Source organism: Chiloscyllium plagiosum, unplaced genomic scaffold, assembly GCF_037043375.1.
Source record: "Chiloscyllium plagiosum isolate Xiang-an unplaced genomic scaffold, Cpla_swu_hap1 HiC_scaffold_22, whole genome shotgun sequence".
In the NCBI taxonomy this organism is placed as follows: domain Eukaryota; kingdom Metazoa; phylum Chordata; class Chondrichthyes; order Orectolobiformes; family Hemiscylliidae; genus Chiloscyllium; species Chiloscyllium plagiosum.
The window spans coordinates 33,320,172-33,339,095 of record NW_028270160.1 but is presented as its reverse complement, the minus strand read 5'-3'; the positions used below and the strand labels follow the sequence as shown (position 1 = coordinate 33,339,095).

Sequence of the window (18,924 nt, the reverse complement as noted above, 5' to 3'; positions counted from 1 at the left end):
TTTTTTCAAGGAGACAGTGCAGATTTTGTTAGTAAGTATAGAAGAAAATGAAAAGATATTGAGAAAAGGAGAGGGGAAAATGTAGTGTTCTAAATTGTTAATAGGACAGACATCGTATTGGGGAGAAACACCCTTGGTGTTAGGGGAGAAAGAGACAGTCACTTTGTGCTGAATGGGAGAAATGGAATGAGTTGTTAATGGAAAGAGAGCAATCCAGGAGAGATCCCTTTTGGATTCGCGAAGGTCGGGAGCGGTAACAATGAAAAGGATCCAAAAGTGGCGATAAAAATCAATTAACTAGAATATTTACTTGAGAGATTTTATTTGAATGGCCTAAAGCTAAATGTTATTGTATGTTTTAATTCTTTACAGCTTTGCAGTTCTAGAATTGTGACAAATGTGTTATTCAATGTTTCATCACTTTAAGGATAAAAAAAGTTGTTTATTCATGCACATATTGTTACTCTGGTATCATAAATATTCATCCTGCATTATAGATATTTCTTCTATTTGTGGGAGATTAGGGATAAGAAAAGTCACACAAGGATTTTAAACCAGAGAGTAACAATTTTGCATTTGAAGCAGGGACATTCACTTGGCTTTAAGTTGCTCCTTTTACTGTAAATATGGACATGGAAAGTTAGGATTAGGAATAGTTAACCTTTAGAATCTGACAAAATATGAGAACATTGAGGTTTCATTTGGACAAGCAGTGTACACAGCTTTTTAATTTATTATAAATGGTAGATAATTTATAGATTCAAACCATATGGTAGAATTGTATACTTGTACTTGGCCAAAACGAATGAACTATTCCCAAAAAATTGAGCAAGATGATTAAATTTAAGTAAATTCAAGAGGATGTTACAGTGACACACTGCCACCTTATTCCTATAATGCTATATCACGTCAGATGCTCGTGTGCTCATCTTGGTGATGATGTGGAGGTGCAGGTGTTGGACTGGGGTGTACAAAGTTAAAAATCACACAACACCAGGTTATAGTCCAACAGGGTTTATTTGGAAATATGAGCTTTTGGAGTGTTGCTACTTCATCAGGTAGTTTATGGTGGTTAGCATCGTGCTCAGATTTTGTTCTTAATTTGGAATTGTTCCCAGGACCAACTGTTTCTATTTTCTATATGTTGGACTAGGTGATGACCTTAAACCTCTGTCCACATGTATACTTCAGCTTTAAGTAACTGTAGGGTGTGAAACATTCATTTTTCTTTCTTTTGCCTTTAGCCAAGCGCAGGTCCAGATTTCACGTTAGTAGTTTCCCAGTCTGACTCATTGACATATTACTGGACAGTATTGAACAAGTGTGCCACCCAGGGGAGCCATTGCCAAATAACTTTGCCTGTGATTTTACAGCATTATTAAACAAGCTCTTCGGATGATAGGAACAAACTACTGAAGATCTGCTTTGGCATTTTATAGAGTTACTAAAATGTTTGTACTCACTTCCAAATATCTCTAATTCTCAATACGTGCACAATAGTGCACTATATGTTCATTAGCAATTCCCCGTAAATTATAACACAGTGCCTGCAACTTTATTTCTGTGACTGGATTTTCACATTGAAGCATTGTACTTCCTTAAAGCTGATAGCCTTCTTGCAAATAAATGCACATTCTGCTCTTTACATTGCTAAAATTCTTTGGTCTATCGCAGATGATCTGTGCAAATTGCTAACTACCTCCTTTTAATTTGTTATTTTGTGTGGAAAGCGGTAACAGGATTGAAGCACCATCAGGCTTAGAGTGTCATTATTCAGTCACCAAGTTCTAATGGTACATTCACTATATTATATTGATACAAAACAGTAAACTATACAAAGCTTTATTATAGGAGAAATGAACAGTATTAGTGTTTCAGGCGGACAGAAAATGACCATCATCATAAGGGTCTAAATCTTGATCATAGACTTAAGGATAGCTAGATTGTAACAAAGAATATTGGGAAAAAATATTTGTGTGACATTTAATCATCCAAAATATAAATTCTTTTGCTAAGTAATTCCTCTATTCCATCAGGAAAATAGACACCTTAGGTACAAATGTCATTGTTAGCAATGTCTATATATAGATTGTAGAAAATTATTTATTTTTAATAAATACCTTGTTCCAAAATCGAAATCCATTGCAGAACTGGTATTTTAATCCAGGATTTTATAATCTGTTATGCTGGAGTTTTAATGTAAACACTGGTATCATTGCTAACTAGCAAAGCTTACACTAACAGGCAAAACTGAGATTTTCTGTTTATTCTCAGTCTCTAACTTCTCCATCTGAAGGTAATGATCTCTTCTATGTACTGTGCCAAAGGATCCAGAATCTGTTGTCATGAATAATGACATTTACAAGACTATTATGTTTAAAAGTGTACCTTAAACTTAATGTAGAAAAGAACATTCTGATTATTGCGTTTGGTGAATTCCTTAATGAACACTCAAGTTCTACAGACATGTCATGTAAATGTAGGTCACCATTGGGAGAAAAAACCAAATAGTAACCCACCAAGGCTTCCAATTATCAGTTTTAGCAGCTTTCACAGCTCACAGTCAGTGAAGAAAAGCTGCTGCTGAGTCACAGAGGGACAGAAAGTTGTTACCTTTGAGAAGCAGGGAAACTGCTTTCTGTTAAAGACAGGGTGCTTCATTTCTGTTCAAAAGAATGGGAACAGGACAAATAGGTCTCTTGAACATTTAAGGAATCGGAGTCGTTGAGGTACAGTCTGCTGGTGATAATCAACTCAGGTAGGCAGAGTGAAGGGATTGTTGGAAAACACTGGAAGTTTTATCTTAGTTTGGCAGAGGGTGGTGCCCTTTTGTTTGTGTGATGGAAGTGATTTTCATTTTTTTCTCTTAAGACTGCAGAAATGGCAGAATAAAAACATTTTGTAAGACATATTTTGGTAGCATTAGTTAGTTAATTTGAAGCATAACTTTTTTGTTTATTTTGATGTATCAGTTAGTTGTTAATGTTTGATCCATGTTGATTTTAGATTACTTGATGCAGTAAAAATCTTCACAAGTGGGATCTTGTCCATTTTTGTGTTATGTAATTCTGGTTATTTCTGTTCCTGTCCTGGGAATTGCTTCTCAAAAGTTATTGATCTCTGAAGGGATAGCAACAGTTAAATTTAAAGAAGGAACTATTCTAGCCAAAGAGATATGTGAATGTGGAACTTGGTACCATACTGGCTAAAGCTAATTCTATACATCTAATTAAAGGGGATTTAGATGAGTCCATGAGGGAGACCGGAATAGAGAATTAGTGATAGATTCAGATGAGAAAATGTTTCTATGTATACCCTATGTAATGCTATGATGTCAATATACAGGTATGTATTAATCGCATAATGTGGACATCTCACTACTATTATGAATGATAGGATATCTTAACTTCTGTAGCTGGCTCTTTCTTTGCTTGAAATTGAGATGAAGCAAGCAAGAAAAATGAAAGCTTTTTTTTCTATTCATTCAGGGAATGTTGGCGTTGCTGGCTGCACCAGAATTAATTATCCATCCTAGTTGCCCTTGAGAAAGTGTGGAGAAAACTGCCACCTTGAATTGCTGCAGACCTTAAGACATAGGAGCAGAAATTATGTCATTCAGCCCATCGAGTGTGCAACGCCATTCAATCATGGCTGATAAGTTTCTCAACCCCATTTTCCTGCTTTCTCCCCATAACCCTTGATCCCTTGATCTGGCCTCCACAGCCGTCTGTGGCAATGCATTCCATAGATTCACCGCTCTCTGGCTGAAGAAATTTCCCCTTATCTCCGTTCGAAAAGGTCTTCCCATTACTTGAAGGCCAGGCCCTCGGGTCTTAGTCTGTCCTACCAATGGAAATATCTTTCTAACATCCACTCTGTCCAGGCCATTCAATATTCTGTAAAGTTTCGATTAGATCCCCCGCACCCTTCTAAACTCCACCTTGTCATGAACTCAGATTTCTCCAGTTTCCTCATTTCCCCTTCCCCCACCTTGTCTCAGTCAAATCCCTCGAACTCAGCACTGCCTTCCTAACCTGCAATCTTCTTCCTGACCTCTCCGCCCCCACCCCACTCTGGCCTATCACCCTCACCTTGACCTCCCTCCACCTATCGCAATTCCAATGCCCCTCCCCCAAGTCCCTCCTCCCTACCTTTTATCTTAGCCTGCTGGACACACTTTCCTCATTCCTGAAGAAGGGCTTATGCCCGAAACGTCGATTCTCCTGTTCCTTGGATGCTGCCGGACCTGCTGCGCTTTTCCAGCAACACATTTTCAGCTCCAGGAAGGTGCTGGAAAAACCGAATGGCCTGAAGTGGGTAAATCATCTGGACTCGATGGAGTACACACCAGAGTTCTAAGGGAGATAGCTGAAGAGATAGTGGAGGCGTTAGTGGTGACGCCTCCACTATAAACCTAGAGTCCTCAAACGTTCCTCATATAATAAGCTCTTGATTCCTGGGACCATTCTCATGAACTTCCTCTGAACACGCTCCAGGGCCACTGCATTCTTCCTGAGATATGAGGCCCAAAACTGCACATAATACTCCAAATGTGGTCTCAGAGTCTCAGAAGTACATCCCTGCTTTTATATTCAAGTCCTGTCAAAATAAATGCCATTATTGCATTTGCCTTCTAACTACTGACTCAACCTGCAAGTTTACACTGAGAGAATCCTTGACTAGAACTCTCAAGTCTCTTTGCACTTCAGACTTCTGAATTTTTTCCCCATTTAGAAATTGGTCCATGTCTCTATTGTTCTTACCAAAGTGCATGACCTCACACTTTCCCACGTTGTACTCCATTTGCCATTTCTTTGCCCACTCTCCTAACCTATCCACATCCTTCTGCAGCCTCCCCATCTCCTCAGTGCTACTTGTCCCTCTACCTATCTTTGTATCGTCTGCAAACTAAGCCAGAATGCCCTCAGTTCCATCATCTAGATTGTGAATGTTTAAAGTGAAAAGTTGTGGTCCCAACACCACTTGTCACCGGCTGCCATCCTGAGAAGATGCCTTTTATCCTCACTCTCTACTTTCTACCAGACATCCAAGCTTCTATCCATGCTAGCACCTTGCCTCTAACACCATGGCCCCTTACCTTGCTCAGTAGGGTCCTATGCAGCACTTTTTCAAAGGCCTTCTTGAAGTCCAGGTAAATAACATGCATTGGTCTCCTTGGTCGAACATGGTTTCTAGTTTCTCAAAGAATTCTAGCAGATTTGTCATGCATGACCTCCCCTTGATGAAACCATGCTGATTTTGCCCTATTTTACCATACACTTTCAATCTTACACTTCACAATGGATTTCACTATCTTACCCATGACTGAGGTTAGCCTAATTGGTCTGTAATTTTCCATTTTTTGCCTTACTCCCTTTTTAAACAGAGGTATCACATTAATGATTTTCCAGTCCTCTAGGACCCTTCCTGATACAAGTGATTTCTGAAAAGTCACCACTAAAGCCTCCACTATCTCTTCAGCTATCTCCCTTAGAACTCTGGTGTGTACTCCATCGAGTCCAGATGATTTACCACTTCAGGCCATTCGGTTTTTCTAGCACCTTCTTGGTGATGGCCACCATACTCAGCTCTGCCCCCTCGCTCTCCTGAATGTTTGGAATGTTACTAGTGTCTTCCACTGTGAAGACTGATGCTAAGTAATTATTCAGTTCCTAAGCCATTTCCTTGTTCCCTACTACTGTCTCTCAATGTCATTTGCCAGCAGTACAATGTCCACTTTTGCCTCTCTCTTGCCCTTTATATATATCTAAAGAAACTCTTCCTTTATATTACTGGCTAGCTTACCCTCATATTTAATCTTCTCGCTCCTTTTGTTTTGTTGCCTTCTGTTGGTCTTTGTAAGCTTCCCAATCCTCTGGTTTCCCACTGCCCTTTGCCACATTATATGCTTTCTCTTTTGCTTTTATGCTATCCCTGACTTCGCTAGTCAGCCATGGTTGCTTCGTCCTCCCTTTCCTCCCCTTTCAGCATTTCACAGAGACCATTCCCTCCGCAACTCCCTTATTAGGTCCATGCCCCCCCACCAACCCACCCTCCAGTCCCAGCACCTTCCCTTGCCACCACAAGAGGTGTAAAACCTATGCCCACACTCCATCCAAGGCTCCATATGATCTTTTCACATCCGGCAGAGATTTTCCTGCTCATTTACTGTGTCTGTTGCTCTCGATGTGGTCTCCATTGTGGACGCCAACTTCCAGAACATTTCAGAGAACATGTCTGTGACACATGCACCAATCAATCCCACCCTGTGGCCGAGCGCTTCAACTCCCCCTCCCAGTCTGCCGAGGACATGCAAGTCCTGGACCTCCTTCAAATCCTAGCTACCCAATGACTGAAGGAAGAATGCCTCATCTTCTGCCTTGAGACCCTCCAACCACACAGGATCAATGTTGATTTCACCAGTTTTTTGATCTCCCCTCCCACCACCTTATACCAGATCCAACCCTTCAACTCGGCGCTATCCTCTTGAACTGCCCTACCTGTCCATCTTCCTTCCCATCTATCCGCTCCACCCTCCACTCTAATCTACACCATCACCCCCCATCTTCATGTATCTATCGCATTCCTAGCTACCTCCCCCCCCCCCCCCCCCCAGTTCTATACCCCTTCCATTTATCTCTCAGCCCCCTTGCCCCTCACCCCACCAACTCCGTCTGTGATGCCCACCAGTCAGTTTTGTTCTACACCACAAGCCCATTCACCTTATTCCTTATACTGTGTGCATTCAGATCGAACACTTTCAGTCCTGTATTAACAGTCCTTCTTCTCATTGTCATTCATTTGTTAAGTGTGCTTGAAGTTTGATTGCTGACCCTTTCCAAACACTTTGTGTCTGTGCTGAGTTCTGGATCTTTACCACCTCCTTTAATTTGGCCTTTCTAATACTGGTGCCCGTCTCCCATTTCTCCCACACCAATCTTTGAGCCACACATTTACTTACTTAATCTTATTGATCCTGTGCCCATTAGCTTGTGGCTGAGGTAGTAATCCAGAGCTTTAATTTAGCTTCTAGCTGTTCATCCTCCCTCAGCAGAACCTCTGCCCTAGTTGTTGTATGTAGACCCACAATGCCATTAGGGAGGGAGTTCCAGGATTGTCACCAAGCAACTTTGATTGAACAGCAATATATTTCCAAGTTAGAATGGAGAGGAACTTGCAGTTGGTGGTGTTCCCATGGAAGTGGTCATGGGTTGGGAGGATGCTGTTCAAGGAGCCTTAGTGATTTTCTGCAATCTATCCTCTTCTGAAAGGTGGGATCTATGAGAAGATAAAAGGAGATAATAAAGTTAAGACAGTACACAAATGCCACTCTCCTTGTGCTGCAGCCCACAGCAATGACAAAAATTGTTGCTTTTAACATTTTGTTTGGCCTGAGGAAACTGGTATTCAGTGTCAACATGAACTACTTTAGTAGTTTGACTTAGATGTGCTTGCGATGTTAGCAGGGTTCTTGTGCTGCTTTATCTTATTTATTTGTTCCACATGCAGAGAGTGTAAACATAACAGATAATTGACCCCTTTTTTCATTCCTGTGCAGTTTTACACAGGGCCCATTGAAAGATGCTCCCAACTTGATCTGCACACCACACACATCTTGGTACAGTGAGCAGGCATCCCTAGAGATGAGAGAAGCAGCTGCTACTGAGATTCGTAGAGCTATTACAGGTGAGACCATCTGACAATTAGATGTAATTTAGATGCAGTTTAAGAAACAAACAATAATGATGCCTATTTATGAGTAATTATGGAAAAGTATGACAGTTTTGATTTAAGTAAATATTTTCATCAATCTACTCAATATTATAATTTTAATACTTAAGGCATTTAGAAGTACTGCCATTTTAATCTCATAGGTATAACAATGTAGAAATAAAATTATCTATTTATTTGTGGGACTTGGTTACTGCTGACAAAGTAATTGCTCTTGAGAAATAGGTAGTGAGTCACCTTCTTGATCTGGTGGTGTAGTAACACCTATGCTGCTGAAGGGGAGAATTTTAACCCTAAGAGCAAAAGATCTATTTCCAAGTCAAGGTAATGTGCAAGTTGAAGGGGGAGTGCAAGTGGTGGGTGTTCCGATGTACCTGCTACTCTTGTTATTCCACAAGGTAGAATATGCTGTTGAAGGAGCCTTCACATGTTGCTGCAGTGCACCTTGTAGATCTCTCTTTCCCAAACCTTTTCTCACTGTGACTCCATTTCAAGGCTTGAAAGTAGCATGACCCTTTGACAAGTGCATAGGGGAGGGGAAGACCTTTTAATGAGAGCATGTGACCGCAAGTCTTCAGCTCGCAATCCCCACTTGGGAACCTGCCCCACACCTAACCAGCCCTGTTGTAGATGACGCATTAGTGGTGGAGGGTGTGAATGTTTAAGGTAAAATAATTATTACATTTGTTACTTCTTCCTCATGAATATATAGATGCAGTTTTTACATTCTGTTATCGATGCCCTTTTGCTTGCTCCAGGCCGAATCCCAGACAGCTTAAGAAACTGTGTAAATAAGGATTACTTTGTTACGACTGCAGCCTGGCCAACGATGGACCAGCAAGCTGTCCACCCAGAGCTCAATGGGGCCACCTACAGGTAGGAAAATTACATATTTGTGTGTTTGCAGGAATATAATACCAATACTAAATGTACTAAGTTTAATTTTTATCATTTTAATTTTACTTGTGATTTTATAAATTTTTAAAAAGTTGTTCATGGGTGTGGGTATCGCTGGCCAGGCCAACCTTTATTGTCCATTCCTAATTGAGATTAAGACTCAATCACATTGTTTGTCTGGAATAATGTGTAGATCAGTAAAGATGAAAAGTTTCCTTCCCTAGAGGCATTAGTGAACCAGATGGGGTTTTTGCAACCATTGTTGTATGGTCACTGTTGGGGTAGCTCTTTATTTCAATTTTTTAAATTAAATTCAAATTTGACCATCTTCCATTGTGACCCCAAAGCATTTGCATAGGGTTCTGGATTACTAATCCTGCGATATTACCACTGCTTCCTTATTGTCCTTTATTAGCCTTCAAGAATTCCATTGTAGGGTACAGGTATCATAGCTGTTTGATAACTGCCATCAAACATTTTACATTAACAGCCAACAATAGGAGAACTTTGCTGGTCTTAATTGGTCTATCTGCTTTCAATATTTTAAGCTCCAAAATTAAGTAGCACTTCTACTTTGAGGTGTTTTACATTGTGACTGGATTACATACAGTGTTCTCTGTAATTTCTTTTGCTGCTACTTGGACCTCTGGGACTACTGATTATGTAATTTTGATATCTCCTCATACTCAGGATTTCGGCTGTTTGAATGGTTATTCACTTTAGGTAGCCGTTGTAGTCTTGCACAAAACTAATGTTTCCTCTGATGCAAATCATGGCAAAATAATAATGCTGTTGACTTCAAGATCCCACCTAACCACTTGGGAGGGAATGGTCTACAGTTGTGAGAAGCATGAACATTGATGCCATGTATGATCCAACTGTCAGACTGTGGATAATGAGCGCAATGCACTCAAAATGATCATTTTTGACAAGCAAATACATTGCTAGCTGTAGCCAAGATAGTGACTGATTTGCTTAATATTTTAACTATTTCATTGGTGAAAATGCACTGTTATTGGAATATTCCAATCATGACATTGACATAGAGTCATAGAGATGTACAGCACAGAAACAGACCGTTCAGTCCAACTCATCCATGCCCACCAGATATCCTAATCTAGTCCCATTTGCCAGCATATGGCCCATATCCCTCTAAACCCTTCCTATTCATCATCCTAAGCCTATGCCCTCTAGTTCTGGACTCCCCTATCCCAGGGAAAAGACCTTGTCTATTTACCTTATCCATGCCCCTTATGATTTTATAAACCTCTACAAGGTCACCCCTCAGCCTCCAACACTCCAGGGAAAACAGCTCCAGCCTGTTCAGCCTCTCCCTGTAGCTCAAATACTCCAACCTTGGCAACATGCTTGTAAATCTTTTCTGAACACTTTCAAGTTTCACAACATCCTTTCTATAGCAGGGAGACCAGAATGTATCACAGTTTATAGCTTTTATAGGTATAAAATTTGAGTACATTAATTGTTAGAATTGAGAGGGGAAACAAGTGAGGACTGCAGATGCTGGAGATCAGAGTTGAGAGCGTGGTGCTCGAAAAGCACAGCAGGTCAGGCAATGTCCGAGGAGAGGAGAATCAATGATTTGGGCACAATCCCTTCATCAGGAATTGTTAGAATTGAGCCTATTATGTTATAAGTTGCTAATTTAAGTCAAAACATTGTACATGATGCCTGTTAACTCCTGCTGACTGACTGTTGATATGTGAATGACCTTGAGTTTAAAGTCTAGCCATGATGTATTCAATGTTCATCTCTGGGATGAGCTGATCAGCATTGCATTGGACAATTAAGCGTTTAATTGTGGAGGCTCAGGGGAAGTTGGTATTGGTTTACGTTCATGCTATTATTAAGTGTAATGAGTGATGGTTGTTCAACAGTTTATATATTAAATTGTCGCACCATCTTTAACCAAATGATAAGTTTGTCACGAGAATCAAGATCAGGCAGTACTAACTAAATAATTAGCTATCCTATAGATTAAAGTGGATATTTCACTCACCAGAATATTATGATAATTTTGCAACTGCTGAAGTTTGGTAAGTATGAACTAACCATTCATGTGTAATTATTCATTAAAGACCATAATAGTCTAAGAATGAACTGGAGGTTTTAATCAAAAGTCTTTCTGTCCTCTCAGAAATTTCCTTCTGCCCCTCAAGAACATTCATCTAATATATTTGCCAATGAACTATTGGAGCAGTCATCATTTCTTCATGATTGACTGTTGCCCAGAAATCTTACCTTGTCCTGTTAGTGTTTAAACAATAAGATATGTTTTGAAATAAAGTGTTGAAGAAACTCTACAAGTCTGGCAGCATCTGTGGAGAGAGGAACAGTTAACATTTCCAGTCTAAATACTTGAAGATCTGAAGGAGACCGATCTTTGGACCCGAAATAAATCTCTTTCTTTCTCCCTAGATGCTGCCAGACATGGTAAGTTTCTCCAACATTTCGACATTTTAATTCTATGTGGCTCCACTTGCTGTGAGTGGACTCGTTCAATAATGCTGTCATTAGTTAAACTTCAGCCAGGCTACTTAACATCCACTATTCAAACTGCTGAAATAATTGAGGGTTTTAATTCAACGAAGGCACTCACTTCATCTTACCAACAAAATGTATGATGCTAAGCTGGAATATAAAGTATTTTTCTGAAAGATGCATTAGCTGCAACTTCATTTTTGATGAGTATCCAAAACATTTGGAGAGATAGTTAGTGGCTTTTTGTAGTATAAACTACTGTCTTAAAGACGGCAAGACATGAGTTCTGTGTATTTCCCTCCTAACACTAGGGTGCACGATACCCTTTATCAGAATATGAATGCCTTTGCTGTTAATCATTTGAGAATAGTCTTAAATGTTGTGAGCTCTTCTCATTCACAAAAAAACTCCTATCTTGATATTTAAAGCATGCCATTTATTTCAGCCAGCGTCTGATATCATCTGGTGACTAAATACCATATAGTAAGGAAAACATGCATTTTAAAGTTAAGTTTCAGTTAATAGGTGATGAGAAGCTTCTGTCCCTAACTCACCGTGACTTTACAGTAAGTCTGCAGTAGTGAGCAGAGTAGGTTTTTTCTTGATTATATGTTTCATTGAGATATGTCTCTTGATTAAACTTAAAATAGAAGTCATATGTATTAACTTAACCTGAAGCAGTGTTTTGTAGAGGAATAAGACAGTGTTATTTTCTGGGTCTGTAGATTGAAAGAAGCAAAAATGGCCTTTAGTAAAGTGATATCTTGTCAGATGTAGGAGGTTAGGGAGAGTTTACGGGTTACTGAGGATTATATCTACAATAAATGCAGTTGGTTGAGAATCCTATCAGAATGAATGGACCAGTTGGAGAGACACTTAGAGGCAATGAGGAATTAACAAAAGCAAGGGGATGTGATGGTTGGCAGTCATAGGAAGGGGGAAAAGTTGCAATATAGTCACATAGATGGGTTAACTCCAGGAAAGGTAAGAGAGGTAGGCAGTTAGTCTTCTGTGGCTACCCCCATTTCAAACAAGTATGCTGTTTTGGAAAATGTAGGGGGTGATGGATTCTCAGGGGAACTTGGTACAAATAGTCAAGTTTCTGGAATTGAGACTGACCGCAATGCAGTGAGGGGTACATTGGATTTCAAGAGATCGATTGGGTTAGGAGACACTCTAGTCCAAGGTACAGGCAGATGTTTCTGTGGCCAGCAGCGAAAAATCTGAATGGTGTGTTGCTTCCCTGGTGCCAGGATCAAGGATATTTCTTAGAGAGTGCAGAATGTTCTCAAGGGGGAGAGGGCCTACCAGTCATTGGAACCAACAACATAGGAAGGGAAAAGGTTGAGATTCTGAAAGGAGATTACACAGAGTTAGGTAGGAATTTAAAAAGGAGGTCCTCGACCGTACTAATACCTGGATTACTCCCTGTGCTACGAGCTAGTGAGGACAGGAATAGGAGGATAGAGCAGGTGAATGCGTGGCTGAGGAGCTGGTGTATGGGAGAAGGATTCACTTTTTTGGATAATTGGAATCTCTTATGGGGTAGAAGTGACCTGTACAAGAAGGACGGATTGCACCTGAATTGGAAGGGGACTAATATCCTTGCAGGGAGATTTGCTCGAGCTCCTCGGGAGGATTTAAATTAGTAAGGTCGGAGGTGGGGGTGGGTTGAGTTGAGACCCAGGGATATGGTGAGGAAAGAGATCAAAGGAGACTGGTACAATTGAGAGCAAAGGAGAGTCAAACAGTCAGGGGCAAAGCAGAGAACAAGGCAGGACTGATAAATTAAACTGCATTTATTTCAGTGCAAGAGCCCTAACAGGGAAGGCGGATGAACTCATGGCATGGTTAGGAACATGGGATTGGGATTACAGAATTAATAGCAATTACAGAAACATGACTCCGGGATGGACAGGACTGGCACCTTAATGTTCCAGGATACAAATGCTACAGGGAGGACAGAAAGGGAGGCAAGAGAGATGGGGAAGTGACGTTTTTGATAAGGGATAGCGTTAATGCTGTACTGAGGGAGGATATTCCCAGAAATATATCCAGGGAAGTTATTTGGGTGAAACTGAGAAATAAGAAAGGGATGATCACCTTATTGGTATTGTATTATAGACCCACTAATAGTCAGAGGGAAATTGAGAAACAAACTTGTAAGGAGATCTCCGTTATCTGTAAGAATAATAGGATGGTTATGGTAGAGGATTTTAACTTTCCCAACATAGACTGGAACTGACATAGCATTAAGGGTTTAGATGGAGAGGAATTTGTTAAGTGTGTACAAGAAAATTTTCTGATTCAATATGTGGATGTACCTACTAGAGAATGTGCAAAACTTGAACTACACTTGGGAAATAAGGCAGGGCAGGTGACTGAGGTTTCAGTGTGGGAGCACTTTGGGGCCAGCACCCTAACTCTAATAGTTTTTAAATAGTGATGGAAAAGGATAGACCAGATCTAAAAGTTGAAGTTCTAAATTGGAGAAAGGCCAATTTTGATGGAATTAGGCAAGAACTTTCAAAAGCTGATTGGAGGCAGATGGTCACAGGTAAAGGGACGGCTGAAAAATGGGAAGCCTTGAGGAATGAGATGACGAGGGTCCAGAGACAGTATATTCCCATTACAGTGAAAGGAAAGGCTGATACGTATAGGGAATGCTGGATGACTAAAGAAATTGAGGGTTTGGGTAAGAAAATGAAGGAAGCGTATTGTCAGGTTTACACAGGAAAGATCAAGTGAATCCTCAGAAGAGTATAAAGGCAGTAGGAGTATACTGAAGAGAGAAATCAGGAGGGCAAAAAGGGGACATGAGATAGCATTGGCAAATAAAATTAAGGAGAATCCAAAGGGTTTTTACAAATACATTAAGGACAAAAAGTAGAATAGGGCCCTCAATGATCAGCAAGGTGGCCTTTGTGTGGAGCCACAGGAGATGGGGAAGATATTATACGAGTATTTTGCATCAATATTTACTGTGGAAAAGGATATTGAAGATATAGAATTTATGGAAATAGATGGTGACATCTTGAAAAATGTCCATATTACAGAGGAGGAAGTGTTGGATATCTTGAAATGCATAAAAATGGATAAATCACCAGGACCTGATCAGGTGTACCCTAGAACTCTGTGGGAAGCTAGAGAAGTGATTGCTGGGCCTCTTACTGAGATGTTTGTATCATCAATAGTCACAGATGAGATGCCAGAAGACTGGAGGTTGCTAACGTGGTGTCACTGTTTAAGAAGGGTGGTAAGAACAAGCCAGGGAACTATAGACCGGTGAGCCTGACGTCGGTGGTGGGCAAGTTATTGGAGGGAATCCTGAGGGACAGGATGTACATTTGTTTGGAAAGGCAAGGACTGATTAGGGATAGTCACCGTGGCTTTGTGCGTGGGAAATCATGTCTCACAAACTTGATTGAGTTTTTTGAAGAAGTAACAAAGAGGATTGATGAGGTCAGAGCGGTAGATGTGATCTATATGGACTTCAGTAAGGCGTTCGACACGATTTCCCAAAGGTGACTAGTTAGCAAGGTTAGATCTCATGGAATACAAGGAGAAGTGGTCATTTGGATACAGAACTGGCTCAAAGGTAGAAGACAGAGGGTGGTGGTGGAGGGTTGTTTTTCAGACTGGAGGCCTGTGACCAGTGGAGTGCCACAAGGATCGGTGCTGGGTCCACTACGTTTCATTATTTATATAAATGATTTGGATGTGAACGTGAGGTATAATTAAGTTTGCAGATGACACCAAAATTGGAGGTGTAGTGGACAGCGAAGAAGGTTACCTCAGATTACAACAGGATCTTGATCAGATGGGTCAATGGGCTGAGAAGTGGCTGATGGAGTTTAATTTAGATAAATGCGAGGTGCTGCATTTTAGGAAAGCCAATCTTAGCAGGACTTATACACTTAATGGTAAGGGAGTGTTGCTGAACAAAGAGACCTTAGAGTGCAGGTTCATTGCTTCTTGAAAGTGGAGTTTGGGAGTTGGGAGGTCATGTTGCAGCTGTACAGGACTTTGGTTAGGTGACTGTTGGAATATTGCGTGCAATTCTGGTCTCCTTCCTATGGGAAAGATGTTGTGAAACTTGAAAGGGTTCAGAAAAGATTTACAACAATGTTGCCGGGGTTGAATGATTTGAACTATAGGGAGAGGTTGAATAGGCTGGGGCTGTTTTCCCTGGAGTGTCAGAGGTTGAGGGATGACCTCATAGAGATTTACAAAATCATGAGGGGCATGGATAGGGTAAATAGACAAAGTTTTTGGGGTGGGGGAGTCCAGACTAGAGGGCATAGGTTTAGGGTGAGGGGGAAACATATAAAAGAGACCTAAAGGGCAACCTTTTCATACAGAGGGTGGTCTGTGTATGGAATGAGCTGTCAGAGGAAGTGATGGAGGCTGGTACAATTGCAACATTTAAAAGGCATCTGGATCGGTCTATGAATAAGAAGGGTTCGGAGAGATATGGTCCAGGTGCTGGCAGGTAGGACTAGATTGGGTTGGGATATCTGGTCAGCATTGGGATATCTGGTCAGCATTGACGAGTTGGACCGAAGGGTGTGCCCTTACCTCGAAAGATGTTGGTTCATGCTGTGGTTCAGCAACTTTGATGTTTCCAGTTCTTTGTACTTCTTTCAGTCCATTTTGCTTAGGTAATGTTAGCTGGAGTGCTAGAGAGTTTTTAAATGCAGGGCATCCTATCAAACCTCACTTTACAGCCTTACCTGATATCCATAACTTCATTATCTGACGCTGATGCTCATTTTTAATTGAAGTATTGCTTATTATGAATGTAATTTGTTTGAAATCTAGCATGTCTTGTGGGTGTGCAGAGAGTCATAAATCTCAAATGCCAACATCAGATTTTCAGGTGTGCTTTCAGTTTCTCATTGACTGGGTGACAGAGGAGAAATATTACTATAAGAGTCTATTGTTAGGTAGAACAGAATGTCTGAGTCAGGCTTGTCTGTACCTTTTGAAAGTTTTACATTTAATTAATCCTGTCTTCTTTTGTAGGTACCCTCCGGGTATAGTAGGAGTAACACCTGCAGGAATCCCAGCATCTATGGAAGGAATGGTTCCTGGGGGGGTGCCCGTCTCTCATAACCTTCCCACAGTGGTGCATCCTTCCCACACTCCATCTCCCAATCAGCCCACAAAACACGAAGGCGACAGAGAGCACACCACTGAGCAATAGCATATTACAGAGCTCATCCAGTATAGGGTTGGGACCAAGAGACGCTGAAAATATCATTATAAAAATTGAATATTTATAGGATATTTGAGACCTGAAACTCTTCTAAGAATTTGTACTCTTTACAGCCGCCAGCTTGGGATGTTACAGTGTTACCCATGGATGGGGATAAAAGCTGCATTAAACCCAAGAGATCTCCCTTCACTCAACAGAAACTAAGAAGTATTTTACAGAGTGTGTTTTCCAATGATATGTCCCTGTTGATAAATGTGTGTCACGTTCCCTCATATCTTTTATCTGTTGATCACAAACTTTACTGGGTAGATTTTTCTTATATCATTTGAAATAAGTGTTTGATAGATGAGGAGAGAGTGAAATGTGTTATTGACAGAAAATGGTAGCCTTAGGTGTGAAATTTTAATAGTTAGATTGAAGCATTTCCCTTCATTCTCAGGAACAAACCTTTTTGTATTGTTTGTCAGCAAGTTTGACTTCAAAACATTTGTTCCTCAAGGACCCCCATTTCTTGAACACACACAACTTAATTTTCTCACCATGTGGCATTTTATATGAATTCATTGTGTTTTGGCTGGACATTTGAGTCCATCATGGTCTTAGAGTTAAGTGCATCAACAATGAAGCTGGTGAAAAAGAATGAACTGTTACATGGGATGTGACAGCCAGCAGTGATGATCCTTATGATGTTGTGTTGGTTAGAGTGGACTCTCTCCCAGTGAAAAGCATACCAGATCCAAATGTAGAATGTTACAAATCCCTTCCCCTTCACTTAGATAGAACTCATGATCCAGGTCAAGCTTACTATTCTAGCATTACTCTTTATTCATCCAAAGTATTTCCCTTCCCAATGTGTTTTTTTTTTGATACTCAAAACACTGGATGTTATCAATCCATTTGCCTGATTTCACTTAAAAACAGCAGCTCACATTACATGTTCAATTTCCTGTAAACGTAATCTTTGGTTAATGTTCTTTTCAAGTAACAGAAGCATTTTGTTTTATTTAGTTATATTCAGTTGTTGAGTGAATGGCTAAGTTGAGTTTAGTATTGCACATTATTAGAAACCATACAAAGTCCTGATCCAAACATTTATCTTTGCTAAGTATGTGTTTATTGTGATTCCCTCAATTATTTTTATTCTAGAGTTAATTTCTTATATGTAGGTTGCAATGTTTTAAAAATATCAGCAAAGACAAAATGTCTGATGATTTCTGTGAACCTATGGAAGTGCATACCACTGCTGAGAGGTGGAGGGGGGAGAGATACTGACTGTACCTGATATTAACCTACCCCTTTATAAGATGGGTCATCACCCAATGATGGAATATTTGTATGTGAAAACTCTGTTTAAACATTTTTTTAGGCTAAAGTGTTATCATTTAATCTAGAAAGCTCTTTATTACTGTTTGTTAAACTGTGTCATAAAACTTGCTGTTCTGTTGTTCAGATGTTGTGTGCAGCCATGTTGGGTTAACATTACTAGTGTTAAACCTTTTTCACTTGAAACTTTTTTGGTAGCTGTGCAGTGACAGTTTCCAATTGCAGGTAAAATCATTTTTAAAGTCAGTCTTTCAATTTCTATATTTCTTCAACAATTTGTGTTAACAGTGAAAATATAAAGAATTAAAAAATATTCCAAGTTATGTTTGCATGTGTCTTACTGTCGGCTGCTCCTGAAAACTCTTTTTCTGTCACATCATTTTTAAAATCTGGAATCATTTGCCTTAATGTAAGTAAGTTTCCAGAATATTGTAGCTCTAATGGATTGTTCTTCATTTTCAGATTTTAATAATACTCAACACAATAAATGGGCTTTTTCCTTTGGTTGAAAATCAGCAGTGAGTAAGGAATCATCATAAAGGAGAAAAAAGCCCTGTCTCTTAATTGGTCTTATCTACTCATTTGTTGCCTGATTTCAATGTACATAGCCATGATCTAGGCTACATTGTGTGTACAGGAATGAGAATAGTTTACAAATTGGAAAGAGACCACTCACTTTATTGTATCTTCTCTGGAGGAATTCAAAACTAATCAATCTGTTTGTGGTTAATTAAAATACTAATTGGCTTTTCCTTTAAATTACATGTACTTTTTATATTTGTTCACAGGGTTTTCATGTTGCTAGTCAGGCCAGCATTTATTGTCTGTATTTAATTAACCTTGGTTGGTGGCAAGCTGCTTCCTTTATCGCTGCAAACCATGAAGTAATACACCTGGAGTGCTTAAAAAAGAGAGTTACAGAACTTGGATCCAATAACAGCAAAGAAATAAAGTTCTCTGTGAGACTTGAGGGGTGGTTGGTTGTGTTTCTATGCATCAACGGCCCTTGTCCTTCAGAGGTATAAAATTCACCGGTTTAGAAGTTAGTTTTGCAGGATCATTGGTGAGTTACTGCAATGCCAGTGAGGGCAGAGTGGATGGAATATTAATTAAGCAAGATGTTTTATCACAGATGGTGTCTAGATTCTTATGTGTTGTTGATGTACTAACCTAGCCAAGTGGAAATTATTGTATGAAACTTTTGTCTTGCACATGGTGAAGAGGCTGTGAGGTGTCATAAGGTGAGTTACTTGCTG

General features: G+C 40.0%; 1 protein-coding gene across 8 annotated transcripts in view; it reads left to right on the top strand.

The window, feature by feature from the left end:
* LOC122546872 (C-terminal-binding protein 2) overlaps positions 1 to 17,991 on the top strand; it is a 293,229-nt gene extending 275,238 nt beyond the window's left edge. For all 8 annotated transcript variants that reach the window (XM_087998941.1, XM_087998942.1, XM_087998944.1 and 5 more), the window contains 3 exons: positions 7,559 to 7,686; positions 8,490 to 8,607; positions 16,153 to 17,991. In XM_087998941.1, coding sequence (XP_087855067.1) covers positions 7,559 to 7,686; positions 8,490 to 8,607; positions 16,153 to 16,333 — 427 coding nt within the window. In that variant the 3' untranslated portion in view covers positions 16,334 to 17,991. The remainder of the gene's footprint in view (positions 1 to 7,558; positions 7,687 to 8,489; positions 8,608 to 16,152) is intronic.
* Positions 17,992 to 18,924: the final 933 nt, after the last annotated feature.